The sequence below is a fragment of the Festucalex cinctus genome, chromosome 21, assembly GCF_051991245.1.
Source record: "Festucalex cinctus isolate MCC-2025b chromosome 21, RoL_Fcin_1.0, whole genome shotgun sequence".
In the NCBI taxonomy this organism is placed as follows: domain Eukaryota; kingdom Metazoa; phylum Chordata; class Actinopteri; order Syngnathiformes; family Syngnathidae; genus Festucalex; species Festucalex cinctus.
The window spans coordinates 19,842,840-19,862,432 of NC_135431.1; the positions used below are offsets into that span (position 1 = coordinate 19,842,840).

At 41.8% G+C, this 19,593-nt stretch overlaps 1 protein-coding gene across 7 annotated transcripts in view; it reads left to right on the forward strand.

Moving 5' to 3' along the window:
- Nucleotides 1–19,593, forward strand: part of mdn1 (midasin AAA ATPase 1) — a 437,529-nt gene that overhangs the window by 101,671 nt on the left and 316,265 nt on the right. For all 7 annotated transcript variants that reach the window (XM_077510806.1, XM_077510808.1, XM_077510809.1 and 4 more), the window contains exons 21-24: nt 729–876; nt 1,039–1,146; nt 3,194–3,345; nt 8,213–8,391. In XM_077510806.1, the coding sequence (XP_077366932.1) occupies nt 729–876; nt 1,039–1,146; nt 3,194–3,345; nt 8,213–8,391 (587 nt within the window). The remainder of the gene's footprint in view (nt 1–728; nt 877–1,038; nt 1,147–3,193; nt 3,346–8,212; nt 8,392–19,593) is intronic.

Below are 19,593 nucleotides of genomic sequence, written 5' to 3' on the forward strand. Positions count from 1 at the left end.
AAAGAAAGAAATATGGACCAACTTACAACAAAGAATAGCTTTATTAACTGTAACAGAAAAGATTTAAAGTGCATCTGAAATTCACAAATAAAATTAAATCCTTAATTAAACTATAAACATTTTTTGACTGACCATGTCAAACCATATGATACGGAAAAATAAAATTACATAAAATCAATAAATAATAATGCATTCAAACTGATCACCAACATTAACTCAGGAGTACAATATTTAAAAAGCAAAACAAAAAAACTTTAATCTACAAAACAAAAATGTAATAATTTGTGCTGATTTCTTTCTTTCTTTTTTTGCTGTGTGCAAAGCGCGCATGCTCAGTGCAAACAAAATCCCTACACCACCGAGCGAATGCTCCCTGCGCACACTCTGCCAATAATGAGAGCACAACTGCCCCCTAATGTAGTGGAGGTGCAATTGCACTTTATTCTAGGACAGTAAAAAAAAAATCAAACTAAAAAAATAAAATTGCATGTTCCCCGAGGTCAAACGCGCCCCCCTTGGGTGGCCCGCCCCACTATTTGAGAAGCACTGCTTTAATAGGATAACAGTAAACCATTGATTTTTACCGCACCTCTAACTTGTACTACGTGTGAAATAAAAACTATTAAATTGGGAAAGTCAACTCAAAAATCGATTTTAATCAGATCTTTTATTTTCCTAAGAAGAACCATATGTTCATTATATTAATGCACTTCTGAATGTATGTATAGTTTTTACCTGGCAGTAAGAAAGGAGGCCACGTCACACCTTGTGGATGCGACAGGTCGAAGACCCCACTATAGCCTGCGCACACTATGTAGGGCGCTAAAGTACGTGGCAGCAAACCCATGCAGTGTTGTGCAGCGCTCACTTTATGAGGTAAGAAGCCAGAGAGCACATTCATTCACCAGTGTAATTCAAACACTAATTAATTGTTCACATTGTGTTGTTGCAGAATGTCTCTGCTTTTACTTACGTTTGTGTTAAGGGGCTGTAGCATTGCTTTGTACTTGGTGATAATATCCTACTTCATATTTTCAGGGTTTCTGCCTCAGCTTTCTAACTCAGCTGGACAGGATGTCTCATCCCGTGGTCCAGAAACTGGTTTGTCAGCACATTCTGAAGGGAAACACGAAGTGTCTCAAACAAGTAAGAATAATGAGAAAGTTGTTCTGTACCTTCATTGTAATGGCATGCAATCACTGTAAATGTGAAGACACTGATTTTGCTGATTTTGTTATAGGACTGACTGTAATTTTCCCCTTTTATGACTATACTGATTTTTTTTTCTTATCTAAAAACTACACAAATAATGAAATAGGGGTGCACGATACGACAATATTAGATATTAAGGACTTTAATGTGTTGACAATCTCATAAAGCTGAAAGATCGTCAAGATCGTCTGTAGGGCACATTCTATACAGTTCAACTTTATGCGGGCTCAAGCTTGGTTTATGCTTGACACATCCGTGAGGTCTATTTTTTGTTTTTGTTTTTTTTCTCCCTCCACTCACTCACTCACTCACTCACTCACTCACTCACTCACTCACTCAAACACAAACTTACATGGTCTCCCAGGCGGGCGAACCCACGCCAGCCGGCACCAAAGGCAAGTGACGGTTGCACTCCTCCATCTTGGAGCCCGACGCATCCATGAGGCCCACACGACTCCACAATGCGAAATGACGCAATTTCAGCATCCCCGTCCCTCTGCAACACGTCCACATTGCCCACATGCGCACCTACGAGAATTTGTAAACTATGCGGAGTTGCGGACGAGCAAACGCTATCGTTAATTGTATTTTCTACTTCCCAATTCTCTGTTTTATTTACTTTGCCCATTCATCCCAAACTGTTTTTGCCGATAGTTTGAGGAAAAAAAACATTTTCAACTTCTATTGTGTTGTTAAGCGCTGTTCATACACCGTTGGCACTCTTTACTGCCTCCTGTAGTCTGGGAGAATATCAACCACAGCTGCGACGTGTACCCGACCAACCAATCACAGCACGCACAGTGCACTCGTGCGTCACACTCCGGCCTCCCTGCTTGTTTGTATAGCGGAAAGCCAAAGTGATAACGATTTGGTCCCCAAAAGAAAGTCCACCTCCATAGTGTGGCATTGGTTTGGCTTTTCCCCAGAGGACAAGGCGCAGACAGAAGTAATTTGCAAAGTTTGCAGAGACTCCGTTCGGATGTCAGATGGCAACACAACGAACCTGTTTAATCACATGCGGAGACAGCATCCGAAACTGGACGCCGACAGCCAAAACAAACAGAGACCAGCCGCTAGCAGCTCCAAGCTAACACAATCCACAGTAACAGTCATTTACCAAGGGCACTCCATATGAAAAAACAAGCAAGCTGTGGAAAGAAGTAACTGAGGCTGTTCATTATTACCATTTAGTTTACATCAATTGCACTATTTTATAGAAATTGCACTATTACAATTAAAACCTGTTCAGAAAGCTTAGTTGGCTTAAGATGTCTTGTTGTTTCTTTAAATTTTAAATATAAATATAAATTTTAAATGTTTAAAATGTTAGAAAAATGTTCAGAAATGTGAAGGTTAGTCGAAAAATATATGTAAAAAAAATTGTGATAAAATTGAGATTGTGATTTTATTTTTAAAGCTGCTCTGTGTAGGATTTTGCCCAAAAATGTCTTTACAATAGCCTTTTTATTTGACCATTTATAACTCAAACATCTTTTAATTAGCAGATTAACACCTTAGCTGTTCACATTAGGTACTCTTGCAAGCCGTTGGCTAATAGTTTTCAGACTGAATTCGGGTGCGAGGTTCCTGACTTCTGTCTGCGGAGGTGACATCATGCACCTTCTATAGCCTATTATAGCTACAGCATGCTAGCAGAATGTGAACGCTACCATGCCAAGAGCATTCACGGCCATATCAAAACTTTTCTTATCTCTGTAAACAATAGCGAATTGGTTATGACGAGTCCAGCCTGAGTCTTCAGTAATAAAGTACAAGTACAAGTGTGTGCAACGGGCACGTAAAGAATGCAGTGTGCAGTTTTTTTTTTTCGCCACATGTGGCAGTAGTGATTTGAAATTAATTTTTCTACATAGAGCAGCTTAAAAGAATCGTGATACCATATCGCCCACCCCTATAATGAAACTAAATCAGCTTGAATAGATAATTATCCACACTTATTCACTATTTTTATTTATTTCAGCCCATTGTGGCTCCCTTAGGCAAACCATGTGTGGCAGTTGAGGGCTACTGGGTGTCCCGGGGAGACTTGGAACCAAGGCTGGATCCCAGCTACATTCTCACACCCTCAGTCAAACTCAACCTACGAGACCTTGCTCGAGTGGTATCTGCAGGGTAGGCACTTTCACTTTCACTTTTTCCAGGAGACAAGCAGCAGAAAAAAAAAACCATTCTGTGTCATTTCATTTCATCAAATGCCTTCCATTTGACCATTTCAGAATGTCCTGTGAAAATGATGAAAATGACACATTTGTTAATAGGTAAAATCCAAAATATTGGCCTCTATTGTCAATCAATGTCTCATGAAAGATCATTGAATGTAGGGTAGTTTAGTTTTTGTAATCATGCTCTGAAAAGCCATTTTTAAACAGCATTATCTGGAAAACTAGTCCACCTGTAGCCTTCAAAACTCTGTGTTCCAAATGTTTGACGTTTAAATACGTGGAGATTCTTCAAAAAGTTTTTTTGTAAGCAGATATTTAAACTTCAAACATCTGGAACAAAACTGAACAAAACAATAATCGGTCATCTGAGCTTTTTCTATGTATATCTGAGCTTTCCTACTGCGTGCGTGGTCATTGAACGCACCTACTGCAGAATGTGAGTGCTTGCTTGCTTTTATTTTGTTTCTCCACAGTAGATACTTTTTTTTTTTTTTTGGATTACAAAACCTTGTTTCTAAAACTGAAAACCACATGTGTTTAGTTCCCTCCAAGTGTCCACAATTCCAGACTGTGATAGCAAGTCCTTCAATTTTTTTAGCAACAGTACTTTTTTGCTGTTATCTTCCCGATGAGTCCAGTTGAGTTTAATCTCCGTTTAAGGTCACCCCCTCCTATTAACACCCCTCCCCCCCTCTATGAACTCTTTCAATCCCACGCATTTTCTGACAAGGTAACTCCAGAATCCCACCAGATTTCGCATATTTTCACCCATTTTCAATGCTTATTAGAATATTGTGTGCTATGACTAAATAGACATGGTGGGTGTCGTTTGAAAGATTGGGGTCTCCTCTTTCATTAGAAAAAAAAGTATGATGCTACCTTATTCTGTTCTTTAGTAATCATCATTTGAAAATGGCTTGATTTGACATAATTCAAGAATCTCGGGCAAAATAAGGAGAAATTAAGCTTTTTGTGAAATGATGCATTTTCTGCAAAACAGTGACTTTTACAGTAATATTTTTTGGTTTAGTGACATCTCAATTATCTCAACAGTCCTTGCCTTCCATAAAACATGAAAAAAAAAAATTAAAATGTGTTTTTGATAGCAAAATAAGGATTTATTTACATATCTGATAGCGTGTGTAAACAGCAATATTTTCACATTTCACAAACTATTTACAAAATGTTGATCATTTACAGGAATGTTTGTGCATGTGTGTGGGCGTGCGTGTGAGTGCTCGTGTGTGCGTGCTCGTGCGTGTGCGTGCGTGCTCGTGCGTGTGCGCTATTTACGTACTATACAGGGAAATAACAGCTCCCTTTTCACATTTGATAAACTATTTACAAATTTGGGGTTATTTACAAAATATGCATGCATGAGTGGGTGCGTGGGTTTTGTTTTGAAACCCAATAGTGTCTTTTGTGTGATCGCGTGTGAAGCTTTCTTCTGCGTTCAAGGGGGACACGGCAAGATGTTCACACGCTTGTGCCTCTGCCAGTGTTGTAGCTGCTTCTGAAAATTACAGAAAATACTGTGATCAAGATCTAATTTTTATTATTGTTGCAAGGTATTGTGATTTTTTTTTTTACCTTTCGGTCGCACTGCGTGTGACTGCGAAGGGGCCATTTGTGTACGCTGCCCCAACTGTAATCGAATGTTGTGCAACATGCGTTAGTTAGTACGAGGTTACAGACATTGCACATACAGTATACAGAAGCATGTCTGTGAATATTCTCATCCATCCAAGTCATTTCATCCCTGTCACATTCAATATACTGAACTAGTACAATTGTGATCACTCGATTTACAGAATGCTAAACGTTAGCTTACCTCCGGGGCTTCCAGGAGCTTTCGGGGATAAATCGCTGCTGCTGCTCCCTTTGCCACACTTGAATTGATCTGTTCAACTGGTGAAGGCGGCTCGAGTTCGCCAAATTCGTCACGGATTCCTCGTCAGATGACGTGGACTGGTCAGAGATACGACGATGCAAACTTTCACTCCGTGTCTCAGAGAACGCCGGAGGCGGTGGCTTCTGAAGTGGGCGCCCGTGACGTTTTTGTCGCTTTTCACACTCTCTTATGCAGAATCCGGCTCCTTGATCTTTCTATTCGTCATCTCTTGACCGATCGTGACAAACGCTCTGCTCAAAAGCGTGAGCTTTTGTTTTTAGCGGCCTCCGGTTAGCCGCCGTTAGCACTCGTCTTTTCTCCCCCAGCCACCGGCCCCCACCACTCCACAACACTCCGCCTCTACTAGGAAATCACATCCTTCTCGTGTAAAGAGACCATCACTGCCATCAAGAGGGCACAGTTCGTCACTACAGTGCTTCACGGGCTTAATATTCAGAGGGAAACTGCCCAAGAGTCTCATCCACCCATTCATAAAAAAACCCACGTTTGACGAACTAGTTCGTCTTCGGGTGACGCCCACCGGGTGTCACATGACGAACTAGTTCGTCGGCGGATTGCAAAGAGTTAAAAGCAGTTTGAATAACGTTTTGTTTTTTTTGTTTTTTTTTTAAAGCAATCCCATTCCGATCCTGGGGGTGCAGACACATTCAGTAGGAAAACTAATTCACCCTCCAGTCTGCCTATCACCAAAGCATATCTACCCTCATTGTCTTTAATTGTCTTTATCATTTCGAAACAGGTTCTACTTGATATTAGCGTTGATACTCCTCTCCTATGCCTTGATTTGTAAGATGATGAGTATTCTTGATCATAACCATTTCTCTTCAATTTTTCATGCTCTTTAGCTGTCAAGTGGGTCTCCTGTAAAAAGAGCACCCCAACTCCCTCTTTCTTCATTTTGCTTAATACTTTGTTCCTCTCAATGGGGTTGCTCAACCCATTAACATTAAACGAGGCTACTTTCATTTGGTCCTTCTGTATTGACATATCAGAACACAATTTTTAACCACCCTTCGCACCACCCCATTTGCTACAACAATAGAACTTTGTGAACCATAGTTAACAACACAAAAAAAAACAACATAAATTATTTCCAAAACTGCGGTTTTTGATTTTTTTTTAACCCTTTCTAAGTTTGCTTCCAGCTTTGAGGGATAGTGCCTAATAATTAGGGGCCCTCCTGTTCTTCTATGGCCCTATCCATCTGCTACCACAGGAAACAAAACAACTTCCCCGATCCCTCTTTGTAGTTAAGAAAATTCTCCATTCTCCAAACCTAATTCCTACCCCTAATATACAGTAGAGCACCTCTGTTGTAACTACCTTTTCTCCTTGGGAAACACACACGGTGTACACTTTTTTTTAATTTTTTTAAACATTTTGTGTCTGTGTGTAACCCACTTATGTTTGAGGTCCCTCCTTCTTCTGTAGACCTGTAGTTTATCTTTGTATGTATTGGCGGCCCGTCATCCGGGGGGCGGGGGCTGATAGCTCGATGTGCCCTCTCCACGCTTATCTCAAAAGTCGCCGTCAGCTCCAAATTTTCCCCGAGTACTGTTCAACAAATGCACTCATCGATTCTGCTCCTCCCTCTTTAATCCCATGTAGGTGAATATCCTCTCTCCTGGCGTGTCCTTCTTGGTCCATCATCTTTTCTTCCAACTTTCTCTGAAGTTTGATAAGCTCACATGCTGCCTCCTCGACACTTTGAACTCGCTCCTCCGCGTCATCTATTCATTTTTCGATGTCATCGATTCTGCCGTACGCTAGCTGAAGGTCTTCACGAATTCCGTTAAAGCTGTCAGCTGTTTCCCTTCTGAAATCTCTTATCTCTCTCAGGACGGTCTCCAAATCAGCCATTTTACCGTGTACTTGCGCGGTTTCACTCGTTAACTCCTCCACTAGTTCAATGTTCTCCGGCTCCGAGCCCGCTAGCTCCTCTGCTAGCTTAGCTTTCCTGTCGTTTGCCTTTCCACGTCCTTTAGCATTTCCTGTTTGTATCTTGGCACTTTTTCTTAACATAATCCGAGCCCCGATATTGTTGTCACAGTCAGCGCTTTTAGCTTCCTCATGCTCGTGTTTTCTGGGGCGTATTCTCAACTTTTATCGGGGAGCGATATTCCTACGCTGTCGCCATTTTCAACCTGGAACCGGAAAATCCAAATCACCTAATATTTCATAAAAAATTGCATAGCCATGGTGTCAAAGGTAAAATTTAATCAATATATGCCTATAGTTAACTTTTGGAAGGGCTTAAAATACTGTGGTGTAATCCCTTTAAATAAAATCGATTTTGGGACATTTAAAATGGATTCTGAATCGTTCGAAATGAGAATCATGATTCTCGTTCTAAATGAGAATCATGATTCTAATGAGAATCAATTTTTATTTTTTTGGCACTCCCCGAGTAAAAAATGAGAATCTCAATTCTCATGTGAATTGATTCCCCCCAACACTAGGGTTGTGCATCTCTGGTCGTTGACCGACATGATACATTTCTCAATATGACCAACTATCCGATACGTTAAAGATACTTTAGCAATACGATGCAAATATGATACAATTCAGCTCATCATGATGCTGTATGATTCAGCACAATTTGATCCAACAATCTCACACTCATTATTCTGAATACAAATGTACAGTATGTGTACAATCTGCTGTGACTCGCCAGACTTTTTCAGGAAATGTAACACTGAAAAAAAAACTGAATGTACAAAAAAAAACAAAAAAAAAAACAAGATTGTGTTCATTCTCAACCTCCCTTTACAACTTTTGAGAAATTATTCCTAACTGATTGGAAACAAGTTTGTTGTGAATGAAATGTTATTTGTTTAACATTAGTTTATACTGAGCTAGCAAAAAACTCAATAAATCTCGTTCACTGATGCTTCATCTATCACAGAACTCATCCGGTGCTGATCCAGGGGGAAACTTCTGTGGGAAAGACAAGTCTAATTCGCTGGCTGGCTACAGCGACTGGTAACCATTGTGTTAGAATCAACAACCACGAGCACACAGACATCCAGGAGTACATAGGATGCTACTCCTCAGATGACAAGGGCAAACTGGTGTTCACAGAGGGTAAGAGCAGTCGTACCATGTTTTCTGTTGATGGAAGTCGCTATTTGAAATGACTTCAAGTGTCCACAGATAACTACTTACTCTATTTTCCAACCTATTACTGGTATCTCACTAATTTTCACAACTTGTTAAAAAGTAACCCAATGGCCGATCTTTTCTGCTTTCCGTCTGACTACTTGATAATTGTTTTTTTCTAAAGATCTTACCAGGGGTATCGGGCGCCAAATAGGGAGGGATTTTCTAACTAGCTCAGAAGCAAATTAAAACCGCGACCTCATTCACTCTCTGACTGTTTGGTTGTTTTGAGTGGCTGTATCAACAGCATGAAATCAATTTATAATGTCTTGACCGGGCACCGGTTGGTTCAAGCTATGTTTAGACCGATTCATTAGTCCATGTGCCGGTGCACTCGCATCGTTAAACTCAAAACCGGATTGCTGGTTCAAATCGTTTTTTGTTACACCACTAATAAATACAGGTGCGTGTGTGTGTGTGTGTGTGTGTGTGTGTACATATATATATCATTCATATGATGCTGTTATGTTTTGAGCAATACACGCATGCATGCAATTGCGTACATACATTTAATCAATGTTTGCAAAGGACATTCAGATAATAAAATGTGTTAATGTTAAAATATTACGGTATTTGTATTTTATATTACGCGAGTAATTTAGCTGATTAATCGCGATTAATCCAAATTAAAAAGTGTGATCAGATTCAAAAAAATTTAATCGTTTGACAGCACAAATATATATATATATATATATATATATATATATATATATATATATATATATATATATTTTTGTTTTTTTATATTAATCCCACAGGCACTCACTCACACAAGCTTACATCATGTAAACTGGGTGGATATGGGCGCTTATCTGGCAACCCACGTTACGTCTAATGACGTCACGTGACTACCCTCCCGCTGCGACAATAACAAGGAAGTAAAGTAACATGCGTGCAACATGACAGTAGCCCGCACATCTGTGTCGTCTTCAACTGCAGCGGCCCCTCAATTAGTTAAGGAGAAAAATCACCAAAGTCGCGTATCGAAGTACTTTGGATTTGAGGTTGATGCGCAGGGATTAAGTTGCCGAAACCGTTTGCAAACGAAAGGGGAACACATCCAACTTAGCGAAACATGGACATCCAGACTTGTACAAAGAATTCAAGGCAAGTGCATTTGAATTCCCGTCTTATCATTGTTGAACTAACAACGTTAGTATGATGACCCCACACTCAATGAGCTGCTTTGCGAAGTAACGTTAGCGTTAGCGTTAGCGTTATGTTCAGACTCGTCTGTCCCGCATAATAGTTAGGTAAAGTTGCCAGGCAGTCAATTTACTGAAACACCTAAAGTAACATTAAACAACCCTCAAATAATTTATCAAACGTTATTCGTTATTTTGTTTGTTTGTGTGTGTGAGGCTACGTGCTGCAACTGGTTGGTAAATAAGCACAGTATGAGATTTTTATATTTTTTTTAATGCTACATGCTCTGTGATGCATTTTTCATTTTACAGTATTTTAGTGTTTAGTACTTATTGTTTGTTTATTTATTGAACATATAAACATAACATATAAACATAAACAGGTAGCAAATAATAATTTAAAGAAGAAACTCATAGCAATTATTTGTGATGGTTTACATGTCCAAAGGGAGTAGGAAGAAGTTAAAAATGTATCTAGTCCTACTCCTTATTCTTTAACTTATTTCATTATTAAATACAGTAAATTATTACATTACAACAAAAGAATGTGTAATCCTGCTCGTGTAGACAATTACACTTAAACATACGTACATTAGTCAGTAGCGTATGTACAAGAATTTCTTAGGCATACACAATAATACATCCTCATACTCACATATACAATTTTCATTACACTTTCATTACAATAATCCTCTTGAACTTTACTTTTAAACGCTTTTTTAAAACTCAACAATTGACTTGCATCTTTTCAAGTCATTACCAAAATGATCCCACAAATTAACACCTCTTACAGAAACACACCTTTGCTTAATATTTCTTATTTTTTATTTATTTATTTATTTTTTTGTAGACACTTGTGCCCCTTATGTCATATAAGGACTCTCTCTAATTTCAAATGGCTTCTGAATACTATGGCAGAGTAGATTGTTGTAAGCTCGATGCATTATTTGTGCTATTACTGTACTTAGCTAGTACATGCACAGTATTTTAATTTAATGCTTTAAAGCTACATGCCAATTGTTCTGTTTAAGCACACAGGATCATTGTTTATTGTTCACTTCTAATAAAGGAGTGTGTTGAAGTACAGAATTTATTGCTTATTTTCGATTTTTACCGTGGTATCGAAATGGCATCGAGAATCGTGGAATTTCAGTGGTATCGGCATCGACTACTAAATTTCTGGTATCGTGACATCACTAATATATATATATATATATATATATATATATATATATATATATATATATATATATATATATATATATATATATATATATATATATATATATTAGTGATGTCAAACGATTACAATTTTTAATCTGATTAATCACACTTTTTAATTTGGATTAATCACGATTAATCAGCTAAATTACTTGCGTATTCGCGTAATATAAAATAAAGACAAAATACCATAATATTTTGACATTAACGCATTTTATTATCTGAATGTCATTTGCAAACATTGATTAAATGCATGTACGCAATTGCATGCATGCTTGTATTGCTCAAAACGTAAAAGCATCATATCAATTGGGTGCAATTCAGCAATTATTAATTAATTAAACGCAAATTACTTTTGTTTTATCTTTATAAGTCCCGACGGGGTGTTCTTTAAAGCGAAATTTACCACCGAGCACACCAACGGTGTTGGTAGCTGTATGTACGGGCTATGTTAATACACACGACTAAGACGGCTCTGTGGCAATGTGCTCGCGGCCATTTATTTTCACTCTTCACAGTTGCTTCCCCAGGTCACAAGAGGGCGCTCAAGGTTAGCGCATGCAATGAATCACTACCATAACACCAACTGGAGTCACCCCGCTCATTTTGGAACAACAGGCGTAGGAAATGCCGTGCATTGACCTAATCACTGACCTGCGCAGCCTTCAATGTAACCATCCGCGGTTCCGTTCAAGGCTCAAGTGCGGTCAAAAAAATAGTGCGATTAATATGCGTTAATACGTGATTAATGCGACATTTTTCTGTGATTAATTCATCTATTAACACTTTACCTTTGACAGCCCTAATATATATATATGTATGTGTGTGTGTGTGTGTGTGTGTGTGTATATGTATACATACAAACATACATACATGATGGGTGTCAAAATTGTCGCTTTATTATCTCGTTAACTAAAAGTTCCTTTAACGGAACTAAATCTTTTAACGATCGATTAACGACCGCTTCCTTATTTGGAAAGCCTCTTAGAGAATTCCAGTCGCGAAGCAGCAGAAACGTCCACATCAAAATTACCCAATAGAAATGCACTGTACTGCACTGGAGCTACAATACACAATGCTTAAGGAGCAGAATGTTCGAGTGGAGGAGCCGTTTGGACGGTGGAGCACTTCCACCAGTTGCCTGCTTTGACAGAACGCACTCGGTATCACCGGTGTTCGCGATTAGCACAGCAGCATAACTGCTACATGGGTATCCTCTCTCAACCCCATGTAAGAGCCAAGAGCCGAATGGATGCCGTCTTGTCACTTGGAGTGACTCCAAGCCACTTGATCTTTTGATGTGAGGTGTACTGTATTTTATTCAGCAACTCCAAGAAAGTCTAACATCGTCTTCTGTTTCGGTGCAGTAATGCAGTAACGCACCGTCGGGTGAAATGAAACTGAAAGTACTATCGATGTGTTGGCATTAGAGCGGCTTCACGGCGCATCCGGGAACTTAATAAAATAAAAGCATGCAACGTTGTGAAAAGGAGTCGCTATAACACAATTTAGCAGTAATAAATTAAATTATACTGCATTTGTGGGAACTGGCGTCAAGTTGTATTTTACAATTTTAAAATGTGCATAAGATCGCAAGTTACTTGTTTAAAATTAAGTAGCTCTTAATCTGAAAAGTACACATTATCGTTTCTGGTTCGCAAGGAGTAAAGAAACGTCATTTTACAATGCGCATCCTATTGAACAAAATAAAAGCATTCAGCGTTCCGCAAAGGAATGCACTAACACTATTTAGCAGTAATAAATTAAACTAGAGCTGTGAGCAGCTATAAAGGGCCCTCGCAGCCCGGGCCACGTTGGGGTACTTGCACGTTGTGGTACTGACACGTTGGGGTACTGGTATATTGGAAGCAGAATTTCTTTGAAAATGGCATAATAAACCTTAACGTGGAATATTTTTTTGCCAGTGTGTGTGTCAAGCTCAACGGGTTTTGGTGATTAACTCTTTGACTGCCAGCCATTTTCGGAAAAGGTAACCCCATAGTGCCAGCTGATTTACAGAATTTTACCGATCTTTCAAGCTCCACAGAAAATGTTGTGTTAGGACTATGGAAACGCGGATACTACCAAATGAAAGATTGAAGTCTCATCTTTCATCTAAAAAAAAAAAAATACAATTACAATACTATCGAAAGACTTTCCTTTTATTGTTGCGGTGTATTGAAAACTTTTTTTTATTTTTTTTTATTTTTTTTATAACCTTTCTTTGTCGTAGAACCAGCGGTCAGACGTTGCTGTGAGCACGATCTATAAAATATACATTCACGTTTGTATAGGGAATAGATGTTCTAGTGTATATCAGTACATTATCAGTATATCAGTACACACACGCTGCTAGCAGATTGCCCGAAAGGCTAGGAAAGTAATACTAGCAATCTCTTAGCATGTTAGCGCTTACCTTCACGTTCTTTGGAGGACGAAAGACTGTCCAAGAGTGTCTTGCATCAGACCCATAGTAGTCGTCATCGTCCGATGAAACGTCATCTGTGCAGACGTGTTCCGTTGTGCACCACTTTTATCCGGTGTTAGCATCGCTAGCCGCTGGGGCCTTAGGACGTTATTAGCATCGCTAGCCGGTGGGGCCTTAGGACGTGGTCGAAGCTCAGCCTCTCTCCTTCTACTGTTGTCTCCTACCCGATCTTGTCCAAAAGACTCATCACAGCCATCTCGTGGCCAGGAATACTCATTATAGTAACCCTCGGCTTGATACTTGGAGCACAGCTGCCCAAGGCTTTCCTCCACCCGTTTCCATTGAAAAACATAGTTAACGTCAAATAACGTTTTTGGCGGCATACCCTAGATTTATGCTAAACGTAATATGACGTTTATGGCGGCCAAAGAGTTAAGACCTGTAAAAATCAGCGTCCTTTTTTATTTTTAGGCAATGAGTTGCCCTGATTGGTATTTTTTGTAAAAGTTTATATACACATCATCGCTCGTTGTACTCAATGCACAATGTTGCTTTTGTTGTGCAAAGGGCAGGGTTCCCGTGGGGTCTTAAAAAGTCTAAAAAAAGTCTAAAATTCAGAAAGTTAAATTTTAGGCCTAAAATGTCTTAAAAAACAGCCATATTTTCATCCTAGGTCTAAAATTTAATTTACCCAAGTCTAAAATTCTTACATCCGTTCCTTACATTCCGAGAAGTGTCTGCTCTGTATAAAGAAAGAAAAAGAACAAAAAACGTGTGTGTTGCTTTGTTTCTGTTATTTGCGTGCTCAAAGGGAAGGAGACATTTGAAGGGGTGCGTTTGCATTGTAGTTCAACGTAGTTCAGGCGGGCGGGAGCTAAGGTACGTGGGGCGGTGCAAGTGAGATGTGACGCGCGGCGGCGGCTTGTTTTTCCGCGAAATACGACAACAGGAGGGGGAGAAATTATCGTTGTCGCTTTCTGCGGACATCCCGAGCTCAACATGTCAAGCTAACACTACCGGGACAAAAACAAACGGGCAGGGTGGTGAACAACGAACTTATGGCATGGGATAGTGTGCGCGCGCGCGCGTGCGTCACAGCAAGTGTCAACAGACAGTAGCAGTAGCCGGTGCCGTACATTTCGGTGTTTCCCTTGGCTATCGAGTCCTCTCGGTGTACTTGTATGTCCCGGTGTTGGTACTGCGCGCGACTCAAAAAAATAACTCCCATGACGATCCAATGCATGAATTCAAACTTCACACAGGTATGTCTCACAACACACCAGCTAAGCTAAAAGCACATCGCAAGCGTCTCTATTTTTTTTTTTCCCCGGTCAATGTACACAACTAGCATGACAAGCAGATAGGAGAACTGAGACGTGCCCGCAATGAACGTCATCAAACTCAAAATGAACCACAGCAAAAAAACAAAAACAAAAAAATAGCAGTAATTCCGTGGTCATCATCGTGTCTCGGATTAATAAAAAAATTAATAGAAAAAAAACAAAAAGACGTCATACATTAACCAAAAATGAATGTGATGGCAAAAGAAAAAGAAAAATTGTTGATAAAAAGGGAAGGTTACTTTTGGCAATATTTTTTTGATATATTAAGTGGTTAAAATGTGTTTGATAGATTTATTGTTCCATAAGGTGGCTTCATATTTCTTTTGGCTGGACGGTAGGTTTATTTAATGTCTCAAATTTTTATGTTTCTGAAATACTTCACACTGTGCACATATTGTGTTTGTGTCTTTTTAAAGGTTAAATATTTATATTTCAAATTATCAGCCTTTTGTTTTCCTGATCCTTATTTTGAATAGAAAAAAAAAACACAACCCAATTATAACTGTCAGTAACGACTAATAAATATTTTAAATGATACATTTTTCAGTCATATCACCCAGCCCTTTGTTGCGGTCTATTTAAATAATTGATTCAAAATATGAAAATATAGAAGACATTTTCGTTGTTTTTTAACACGTTTGAAGATACCGTAAAAATTTGTGTTGTTTTAAGATTAACGTCTACAAGGAACAAATGTCACTATAAGTTTTTAATATTTAAATGAATCGTGTTTTGATAGCCACTGCTGTTGCAGGCAAAACTTGTGTTCCAATCAAGTATTTTGCAAATATATCGAGTTGCGTATGCGTAAAGTCATGCTACACCTCCACAAAAAATGGTGCGACCAAATCCTGTGCTGTGCGAGCAACTAAAAATGTTACTTGCACCAGTGCTAGTAGTGGAAATGTTAGTGTAGAGCCCTGCAAGTTGACATGGTTTTGAGAATCAAATATGTGACGCCCCCCCCCTTTTTTTTTTTTTTAGGGGTCTTCGGTCGGTCGTGAAGTTGGTCTAAAATTTTTCTCATAGTCGTCTAAAAAGGTCTAAAAAAGGTCTAAAATTTCACTGAGTGATTCCTGCAAGAACCCTGAAAGGGGCAATCAAAAATAAATAAAACAAAATGGAAAAAGTACATACTTTTGGATCGGTCTGATGCCAGTGGACAATTGTGAGTGGTGGAAACAAAAAGAATATTCATAAATGACTTAGTTATCACACTTACAATGAGTTTACAATTTTTGTAAAAATACCGTAAGTGGGGTATTTTTTTTTCATCCCTCAAGGGCGAGGTGGCGCTGCATATATAACTGAATGTTGTCATAGAGATACCTTCAGGCCTTGACTATAAACATACATGTCAAGTTTGGGATTTTTTGGAGCATGTACCGGGCAATTATTAAGCATATCCTTTTTCATTTATATATAAATGGCCATACTGATACTTAAGATTTTTTTTCCTCAACATGAAAAAGGTGTCCTGCTATTGGTTCAGAGCATTCACGGGCCAATACCAGTGAATGTCGTGCACCAACAAGACGCAAAATGCTGCATCCAAAATCCTATATTAGCGTTGGAATTAATGGTATCGGCATGTTATTTGTGAGTACTCACCGATACTGATACCAATGTTTTAATGCAGGATCTGCCGATACCAGTATCGGTATCGGAACAACACTAATATATATATAAAATAAATAAATAATATTAACCCATTAATGGCTAAAGCGCCTGCCAAAACATGCCTCTAAAACATATGGGTGACTGGATATTCAACAATATTGTAATGCCTACAAAATAATTGACATCTCACCTCCTGAAGCAGATAGGAACATAATTCCAAAAATATTTCAGAGCTTAGACCTGTGGCGTAAATTTGTTATAACAACCCTTCAATATTTTCTTTTAAAAATCAACAAACAACTGTCACATCTGCGAGTACATTTAACTTCAACACTGGAGCGCAGTGACCTTGGCGGACCGATCCCCGGCTACAGAAGCTGGCTCTTGGGACATGGAATGTCACCTCTCTGGCAGGGAAGGAGCCCGAGCTGGTGTGTGAGGCCGAGAAGTTCCGACTAGATATAGTCGGACTCGCCTCCACACACAGCTTGGGCTCTGGTACCAGCCCTCTCGAGAGGGGTTGGACTCTCTTCCACTCTGGAGTTGCCCATGGTGAGAGGCGCAGAGCAGGTGTGGGCATACTTATTGCCCCCCGGCTCGGCGCCTGTACGTTGGGGTTCACCCCGGTAGACGAGAGGGTAGCCTCCCTCCGCCTTCGGGTGTGGGGACGGGTCCTGACTGTTGTTTGTGCATATGCACCAAACAGCAGTTCAGAGTACCCACCCTTTTTGGAGTCCTTGGAGGGTGTGCTGGAGAACGCTCCCCCTGGGGACTCCCTCGTCCTGCTGGGGGACTTCAACGCTCACGTGGGCAATGACAGTGAGACCTGGAGAGGCGTGATTGGCAGGAACGGCCCCCCCAATCGGAACCCGAGCGGTGTTCTGGTATTGGACTTCTGTGCTCGTCACAGATTGTCCATAACGAACACCATGTTCAAACATAAGGGTGTCCATAGGTGCACTTGGCACCAGGACACCCTAGGCCGCAGTTCGATGATCGACTCGTGTCATCGGATTTGCGGCCGCATGTTTTGGACACTCGGGTGAAGAGAGGGGCGGAGCTGTCAACTGATCACCACCTGGTGGTGTGTTGGCTTCGATGGTGGGGGAAGATGCCGGTCCGACCTGGCAGACCCAAACGTATTGTGAGGGTTTGCTGGGAACGTCTGGCGGAATCCCCTGTCAGAAAGAGTTTCAATGCCCACCTCCGGCAGAGCTTCTCCCTTGTCTCAGGGGAGGCGGGGGACATTGAGTCCGAATGGGCCATGTTCCGCGCTTCCATTGTTGAGGCGGCCGACCGGAGCTGTGGCCGTAAGGTGGTCGGTGCCTGTCGTGGCGGCAATCCTCGAACCCGCGGTAAGGGATACCGTCAAGCTGAAGAAGGAGTCCTATCGGGCCTTTTTGGCCTGTGGGACTCCGGAGGCAGCTGACAGGTCGGTACCTGTCCACCATCCGGCGTCTCAGGGGGGGAAAGCGGTGCACCATTAACACTGTGTATAGTGGCGATGGGGTGCTGCTGACCTCGACTCGGGACATCGTGAATCGGTGGGGAGAATATTTCGAAGACCTCCTCAATTCCACCGACACGTCTTCCTTTGAAGAAGCAGAGTCTGGGGTCTCTGAGGTGGGCTCTCCTATCTCTGGGGTGGAAGTCACTGAGGTGGTTGGAAAGCTCCTCGGTGGCAGGGCCCCGGGGGTGGATGAGATCTGCCCGGACTCTGGATGTTGTGGGGCTGTCGTGGTTGACACGCCTCTACAACATCGCGTGGACATCGGGGACAGTGCCTCTGGATTGGCAGACCGGGGTGGTGGTCCCCCTTTTTAAGAAGGGGGGACCGGAGGGTGTGTTCCAACTACAGAGGGATCACACTCCTCAGCCTCCCTGGTAAGGTCTATTCAGGGGTGCTGGAAAGGAGGGTCCGTCGGGAAGTCGAATCTCGGATTCAGGAGTAGCAGTGTGGTTTTCGTCCTGGCCGTGGAAGAGTGGACCTTCTCTACACCCTCAGCAGGATCCTCGAGGGTGCGTGGGAGTTTGCTCAACCAGTCCACATGTGTTTTGTGGATTTGGAGAAGGTGTTCGACCGTGTCCCTCGGGGGGTCCTGTGGGGGGTGCTTCGGGAGTATGGGGTACCGAACCCCCTGATACGGGCTGTTCGGTCCCTGTACAACCGTTGCCAGAGTTTGGTCCGCATTTCCGGCAGTAAGTCGGATTCGTTTCCGGTGATGGTTGGACTCCGCCAAGGTTGCCCTTTGTCACCGATTCTGTTCATAACTTTTATGGACAGGATTTCTAGGCGCAGCCGAGGCGGGGTCCGGTTCGGTGGCCTCAGTATTCCATCTCTGCTTTTTGCAGATGATGTGGTGCTGTTGGCTTCATCAAGCTGTGATCTCCAACTCTCACTGGAGCAGCCGAGTGTGAAGCGGTTGGAATGAGGATCAGCACCTCCAAATCCGAGACCATGGTCCTCAGTCGGAAAAGGGTGGCGTGTCCTCTCTGGGTCGGGGATGAGATCCTGCCCCAAGTGGAGGAGTTTAAGTATCTTGGGGTCTTGTTCACGAGTGAGGGCAGGATGGAGCGGGAGATCGACAGGCGGACCGGTGCAGCGTCTGCAGTAATGCGGACTCTGTATCGGTCCGTCGTGGTGAAGAGAGAGCTGAGCCAAAAGGCGAAGCTCTCGATTTACCGGTCGATCTACGTTCCGACCCTCACCTATGGTCACGAGCTGTGGGTCGTGACCGAAAGAACGAGATCCCGGATACAAGCGGCCGAAATGAGTTTCCTCCGCAGGATGTCCGGGCTCTCCCTTAGAGATAGGGTGAGAAGCTCGGTCATCCGTGAGGGGCTCAGAGTCGAGCCGCTGCTCCTCCGCGTTGAGAGGAGTCAGTTGAGGTGGCTCGGGTATCTGGTTCGGATGCCTCCTGGACGCCTCCCTGGAGAGGTGTTCCGGGCATGTCCCACCGGCGGGAGGCCCCGGGGAAGACCCAGGACACGCTGGAGAGACTATGTCTCTCGGCTGGCCTGGGAACGCCTTGGGATCCCGCTGGAGGAGCTGGTTGAAGTGGCTGGGGAGAGGGAGGTCTGGGTTTCCCTCCTAAAGCTGCTGCCACCGCGACCCGACCTTGGATAAGCGGAAGAAGATCGATGGATGGATGGATGGACTGGAGCGCAGTTGTAATAACCTCGGGGGATTAAGTGGTAATTGATAAGTTTAAAAATGTTTTATTTTACTACGTTTAACTCTTCTTAGCAAGTCAGTGTCGCGTCAGTGGTGATCTATTCTTAGAACTCTCCTCCCCCTTTTCTTGCACATGTGCACTTGCAGGAGAAGTTAATTGAAGGTAATTCACTTCAAAGAGTCTGCTCATTTATG